Source organism: Ptiloglossa arizonensis, chromosome 8, assembly GCF_051014685.1.
Source record: "Ptiloglossa arizonensis isolate GNS036 chromosome 8, iyPtiAriz1_principal, whole genome shotgun sequence".
Taxonomy (NCBI): Eukaryota; Metazoa; Arthropoda; class Insecta; order Hymenoptera; family Colletidae; genus Ptiloglossa; species Ptiloglossa arizonensis.
In genome coordinates this window covers 1,791,464-1,798,943 of record NC_135055.1, presented here as the reverse complement: position 1 = coordinate 1,798,943, position 7,480 = coordinate 1,791,464, and the positions used below count along the sequence as shown (strand labels likewise).

At 40.7% G+C, this 7,480-nt stretch overlaps 1 protein-coding gene across 1 annotated transcript; it reads left to right on the top strand.

Moving 5' to 3' along the window:
- The first annotated feature begins 665 nt into the window (after positions 1-665).
- LOC143150350 (uncharacterized) lies at positions 666-7,246 on the top strand. The gene is made up of 2 exons (XM_076318544.1): positions 666-719; positions 920-7,246. The coding sequence occupies exons 1-2, from the start codon at positions 666-668 to the stop codon at positions 2,765-2,767; spliced, it is 1,902 nt and encodes a 633-aa protein (XP_076174659.1). The 3' UTR covers positions 2,768-7,246.
- Positions 7,247-7,480: the final 234 nt, after the last annotated feature.

The window sequence follows — 7,480 nt, the reverse complement described above, 5'->3', positions numbered from 1 at the left end:
ACCTTTTCGAAATGTTTTCTGAGGAACTATTACCTTTGGTTTATTTCCTAATGATCACATTTGATTCGTTATTTCATCAAGAATTAAGAACATAAGATATCAGATACCCTTTCTCTAACGCGGTAATTAAATAATTTAAAGTTTCAATGTGTTGCTATATTTATGAATAAGACATAAGAAATTTACGTATAGGACATGTCTTCCATCCACGAACGATCACGTGATACGTTAGCAAACACGACAGTCGTTTTCACTCACCGATGGCACAACCTTTTTCTTTTGTTCATAATCTCATTAGACAATATAATGGTTATTGAAATATTGTTACTTAAATTGAATTATTTGTCTACTTCAGTTATTAATATTGTCAGATTATTAGACTGTATCTCATTAAAAAGATTATCATTTGTTTTTTGAACAATCGCTGTTTATTCTCCAAATTTATAAGTTTAGTATGTGGTGTAGTAAGATGGTGATATACGATATATGCAATTTAATAAGAAAATCTATAATATTATAATTTCAAAGCTTAAAGAAACATTAATTATACAATTAATACCAATATTATCTTGTTTTATCACATTGTCCCATTCGTAAACCATGTCTCGTTAAATACAATGAATTTATGAATCGAACAAAATACACTTGTTTAAATAGTAAAAATAATGAATCAATCAGTGAATCTAAAGAGAAATTTATTTGTATTGTACATTATTATAGTGAAATAACTGATATTTCTAATTATATAAATTAGAACCAGAATTGTCGTTCGGTATTCTTATTACATAGTCCTGAACAAAAGTGTCGTTATTCGTTTCATCTCGTCTCTATCTCTTATTTTCCACACCTTGTATTCTAATCGCTCGCAAAAGCTCGTTTCGAGCGAATCGATAGTAATCGTTTCGGTGTAATTTCGCAGGTAACATTAGCGTTTCTCTTGGCTACCGTGTCGATCACCCTAACGAGATCTCAGGAGACCGAGATCTCTGCCAAGGGTTTAGTCGTGACGCAACCACCGCTGAAACTGGACAAAAATCTCCGCCAAGCCCTTCTAAAGGCACTGTCCGACCTGGAGGCCGAGCCTGCCGAACAGCACAGAAACGAGAAGGAAACCATCTCCCAGAGAGATGTGTCTAGCGTCGATGGCGTGTCGAAAAAGAACCTGAACGAAGAGCTTGGCGTGCAAAAGTCCATGTACTCGTTCCACGGGTTCCCACGTGACGAGGAGTTACCGTCCGAGGACAAGCTCCAGAACTCGAGCTTCATCGATGCTGTTCAGTACGTAACCCTGAAGACACCCGTGATGAACATCGAGAAGGCCACGCAGGACGATACCAGAAGCTTTCACGTGCAGAACGTGATATTACCCGGCAAAAGTGTCCCGACGTTCGGTGCCAAAACCGAGCCGAAACTGGAACAGAAAACGACGAAAGGTCCCCAGACACCGAAGACTTTCACCGTGAGCAAGGTGGAGAGTCTCACGTCGAAGCCAGTTACCGAGATCTCCGAGAATCTCGCGAGTAGCGCGAGCAATGGGATCGCATCCGCGAACGCGTTGGTCACTAAGAAATCGGTCGAATCGGTGCCGAAGATCGCGATCAACGGCAACGTAACAGCTTCCAGCGACTCTAAGGACAAAACAGAGGAGGTGAAGATCTTCCAGGCGCCATTGGTGGCAGCGTTCACCGTTCAACAAGACGAACTCGGTGTACCGAAGAGCGTTGTGCCGATTTTCCGCTCGCCCAACGACGGGCAAGCTTTAACCCTCCAGGAGCAACTGGAATTCAAACAACAGCTGCTGGAGAAGCAACTGGCCGAGCTGCAGCAGCAACAGCTTCAACAGACTCAGTTCCTGGTAAGGCAGCAGCAACTCTACGAGCAACAGCTCAGACAGAAGCAACAACAGCAGTACTACCTTCAGGAGCAAGCTAGAATCAAACAGCTTGAGGAGCAAAGTAAACTAAAGCGGCTCGAGGAGCAAAGGATCAAGGATCTTGAGGAGCAACGTTTCAAGCAACTCGAGGAACAGAGGCTGCACCGGTTTCCGCATCAACGTCCCCCGCCCCAAAAGCAATTTTTCTTCGAACAGAGCAACAATCTCTTGTCGTTCCAACCGCCCGTCGATTCGAACGTTCATCTCCAACCTAGTTTAGCACTGGAGGTACCAAATGTCGCTGCGCCTCCGTCTTTTCAATCGACGTATCAGGAACAGTTGCGTTTGCAACCGTTTCGTCAACAGCAACCCCACCACTACCAACAACAGCTACAGCAGCCCCAACAGCCGCAACAGTTGCAACAATCGCAGCAATTGCAACAGTCGCAGCAACAGGTGCATCATCAGAGACTGCAACAGAGTTTCGCCGCTTTCCCCGTTGATTTTCAGCCTTCGTTGCCCTCCACGACGAGATTCAACAGACAGGAGGCCTTCAACGCGGTTGGTAACTTCGGATTCAACGCGGATCATAAAACAGCACCCAGTAGAAGTAACTTTGGCTTCAATGTGCCCCAACGGAGCACGGTGAACTATTACAATCCCTACGCGCAGTACAGACAGACGAAACCGACGACACCGGCCAAGCAGATCCAACACCTCCTCTATCAGTCTGGCATCGCTGGGGATCTGAGCAACGTGCAGGGAACTGGTAACCACGAGGATCTGAACATCGTCTCCAAGGTACTGGCCCTGAACGTGGGCCACGTGCCAAACAAGAGCTTGCAGTATAAGCCAAACCAGGGGACCATCCCGTTCGGGAAAGCATCGGCGTGAAGAAAGAAGCGCGACCGGAGATAGACGAGTCATGTAAATGCAGGACGATATTAGTCAGGTGAAATCGAGCTCTCACTTTTTCCTCCTTCGCTTCTCTATTCGTCTTCCACAACTTGGATTCGACGCGTCTCTTACGTGGCTATACTTGCAGAAACGACTGCGGGTGTCCGTGCAGAGGATTGTTAGGGTAGTCCAGAGTGTACAAGGTGAGTTGATAAGAACTATTGTTCGAAATATCTCGGTATCTATCGATTTGATTGGAAAACCTTTCGATTTAGATACATTGTATTCGTGGGAGTTCATCGAATGCCTTCTTCTTTATTTATATTTTGTATTTTCAGAGATTCGTTAAGGTGACCTTTTTCTTTTAACGACATTGCTTCGTTTTCTTTCAATGCTAATCAAATAACCTTGAGTCGACCGAAATGAAATATACAGTTTTGCAAAGATCTTCTGAGAATATAGGACATGAAAAATTAAAAAGGCATTCATTCAACCGGTTTACAGTGTACAATGTATTTCGTACGAAAATCCACTTAACGACGAAAGAGATATTTCGGATAATATTTCTCGTTAATTCATTTTACATTCACAGTTTTGAAACTTCGACATATTGAATTATAATCGGTCTACGGTCTTTTGCTATTCGGTTCATTGGATACAAAAAGATTGGCACGTTCGTGTTCGACGTCGTCGAATCATCTCCTACGCCATTGCTCGAAAGAGTGCCAGTTTCGTGGAACAAATTTTGGAGTACACGTAGGGTGAATTATAGTTTTAAAGGGAGTTTAAAAATAACAATGAGTCTCGAATCGTTTGAAACTTGAACGAAGAAGAGGTGACCTAGATAGAAATTTGTTTTGTCGTTAAAGGATTACAAAAGTGTACCATGTTACCTACACGAATATCCACAATCTGGAAGCTATTTATAATCTTAGAAGAAAACGGCTCAAAGCTTCATTATCTCACAATTATATTTCACGTTCAGCATTCAATGATTTCCGGTAATGCACTTTCTCGTTTGATTAATTATTCGGCGCAAAAATAAGTAGGTCACTATTTTTTATCAAACACATGTCGAAACAATATTGGTCCGAGCCATCGAGTAATTTTCTCAGTCTACGTTTCTGAAATATTTGTTAAACGATACATTTTGCATCGATCGTATCGTTCAGTGGTCCAAAGCAATGTTGTTTGAATTCTCGAGTATGCATCCTCTTCTAATTGTTTAAAAAATCTGTCATACGACACTCCCTACTCGCAGCCATTTCTGTCGATATTATTTTGAATCTAGATCTTTAATGAATCTGTATCAGCACCATCGGGACACAAAATGGCGAGAAAGTAATTCCAGAAGTACTTTTATGAAAAGATATCGGATTACTTATTTCTACAGCCAACACAATGATATCGATGTTATTTGTATTTATATAGCTCCATTTACCATTGAATGGAAAAGACAGAAGAGATGTTTAATCTCTTCTAATTATTAATTCAGTTACCGGCTCGGGTCCATTATCGCGATCGTGGATGTTTAAACGGCAGTTTGCTGCTCACAGTCGAACGACTCGATGCAACGCAACATGATGGCATTGTAATCAGTAGCCACGGTAATCTCGAACAATTCCAAGTGAAATCGAACCGAAATCTTCGCGCAACTCGGTAGAATTTGCGTTTCGCTCGTGCGTGGGATCGTTACGACTCCCGAAGAAGTACATCAACTTTCCACGCAGTCCTCGCAACGAGGAAGTCCTTAAGAGGTCGTAATCATATTAATTACGATACAGAGCATTCGAAACTGGAGTTCACAGTTTGCATCTAGCCTGTGTCTTTGAATTACGTAACGCTGAATCGTATTGCAACACAGATTCTGTATATAATAGCGCGATCCCTGCTTCCTATCTTCAATTGCACTTTCGTTTGTTTTTTTTTCCCCCTTTATTTTACGTGTTATCCGCGTTATCAGCCTCATCGGTACCCATGGAACGTGCTCAATAATACAGATAAATTTTTATAGCGATACGTTGTTCGACTCGGAAACGAATCTGCAACTGGTGGGATCCAAAAGCAATTTTACCAACAATTTACAGCCAATGGAAGACGATTAACAGAGAGGTTTCCCGGTATCTGTAACAACTGTTACAAGAATTTTCGTAACTGTAAGATATACGCAGGGCGTTGAGGAAAGTTGGAGCTAAATCGAAAGCATGTACAGTATTATCTCGTTAAGTGACCGAATCCTCACCTCGATAAGTGAATTACAGTCATTAACGCTCTATCTCAGTCTTTTCGTTGGAGTATATCGAGACGAGAAATTTCTGGACAAAATCGCTGTCAACTACTCAAGGTAATACAAGTTGTGGCACCAAATTAAAAAGACATTATAATTATATGTTGAAATTACAATATAATTTACGTTTTGTAAATTAAACAAAAATTTTTCACTCTACGTTTACCGGCGCTATAACGACAGACATCTATAAACTAATCGTTAATATCTTTTCAAGATCTTAACCTCGACCAGAAAGTTATACAAATAGTGGTCGTCGTGTAATGATTTATTTCTTATCTCATTAATATTCCTCCTTTTCCTTTTCACAAAGATATCAATCGTTGAAAATATATCGTATTTCCTGCTACATTTAATGGTCGGTAAAGTTTTAACCCTCGCGATATTAGAAAGACCACACATGGGTCAAGACAGACCCGTAATTCGATCTTGCATATTTCGAGTGAAAATTATTTTATCGTAATTATTTAATTTCTAAGGAAAGTCTTACTACCAGAATACTCGAGTAATACAAAAGTCTCGATAGACTTCTTAAAACTCAGTTTCTTTGAAGTGTTTCTAAGGAACGAACCCTAATATTCGTGACGACGGTATTTTGTAAACTTTTAAGTGACATTACTGTCATTAGCGAGTGTTTTTACTTTTCGCGCTACAATTTGAACAAATATCGAGGACATTCTTAAATATCGAAAACCTACGTGGCAGTCAACGTGTTGAGACATATTTTGGTCGATGGTATTTTTTAGTAATAGTACTATCGTTATTCTTAGTAACTTAAGTAACGTTACCCTTAGTAACCTAATGAACGTTACTATCGTTACTTTTAGTAGCTTTTAAGTAACGTTACTATCGCTACTTTTTGTAACTTCTAAATAACGTTACTGTTGTTAATTTTAGTAACTTTTAAGCAATGTTACTGTTGTTACTTTTAGTAACTCTTAAGTAATATTACTATCGTTACTTTTAGTAACTTTTAAGCTACTGCTGTTACTTTTGGTAACGTTTAAGTTACTGTCGTTACTTTTAGTAACTTTTAAGTAACGTTACTATCGTTACATTTGGTAACTTTAAAGTAAAGTTACTGTCCTTATCGAAGCTACAAAATACCACTACGTTACACTAATTACACCATAAAATATCAAATACACCGATAAACTATCGAGTATATCTACTTGGCGCGCTACAATTCGAACAAGTGTCGATGGGATCTTTGAGTATGGAAAATTTGACGCGATGTTAAACGCGTTGAGACATATTTCGGTCGATGGTACGTTTCTTGGAATATCTGACCCAAACTTTTCTCAGCGCCTCGTAGCGAATGAGGATTACGGCGAGTGTTTGGGCGAACCATAGTATCGGAACCAAAGTCAGTATACCTGTCCAAGTCCAATCGAATCATTTCAGAGTATTGCGTCGAGGCCCACGCCTGTTTCTGACTGGTAGTCGGATCGAAAACGTTCTTACATCGAAAGACAGCGACGTCACGGACGAAAGCGCCATGGTACTCCCGGTGCCTGGACCAGCCTTAACGCTGACTATTAATTATTTATCTAGATGTACGTGTAGAACGAGCCTAGCTACCAGACGTCGCGCTACGAGGAATTCAACTCTCCTGGGATCAAGGGTCTCGCAAAATCGTGTATCCGGCAACGCTTCGGGATTGAAAATACCTCGTCGACTGTAAATAAACTTTCGCCACGAGGATACCTCACAATGCCACCGGGGAAGGTTGCACGAGCGCGTGCGCGCGTGCACGTCCTCAATTTCACGAAACGTTTGGCATAGATTCCTGATTTCTCTCCGCGAACGAATCTCGTCAGAGGGTAGCGGTGAATCGATATCGATGGGTACAGTATCTTAATATCAATTCGAACGTTAAGTTCTTTTCGTTACGAGACCATCCCCGTAGTCGTATCTCTCCGTGCAGCAAAATCGCGCGGATATTTTCGTAAGCGCATAAATTAACGTGCGTGGGATGCACTTTAGGCGAGAAGACCTGGGAAAGTTGTAATACAATAGCCAACACGCGCCGGCGATTTCTAAATATGTATATTAAGACTTAAACTTACGTTACAAATTAATATAACACCTAGGGTACGTAGATTATATGTTAGACGTAATCGACAAGTTTCGCTTGTTATTTATCTGACGCCAAACTGTATGAACTTTTGTAAAAATGTTAATAAATCGATTCGTTGTGAAAAAAAAAGAAATACAAAATAATCGATCCGTAGGATATTTTTGTCACTTTGTATCAAATACGTGGTACAGGTTCGAACGATTTTGATATTTTTAACTCGGAATATAATCATTATTGATTCATTTTTTGACCGTTCGCGGCTTGCATCATTATTGCAAAATGCTATTCGGCCGGTATTCACCCTTTGCGGTCTCATCGTGGTTTAGCGTGGGTATCTTATTGG

Coding starts and splice junctions, on each gene's coding strand:
- LOC143150350 (XM_076318544.1), top strand. CDS start 666: ATGAATCAATCAGTGAATCTAAAGAGAAATTTATTTGTATTGTACATT. Junction 720..919: donor TTGTATTGTACATTATTATA/GTGAAATAACTG, acceptor GTAATTTCGCAG/GTAACATTAGCGTTTCTCTT.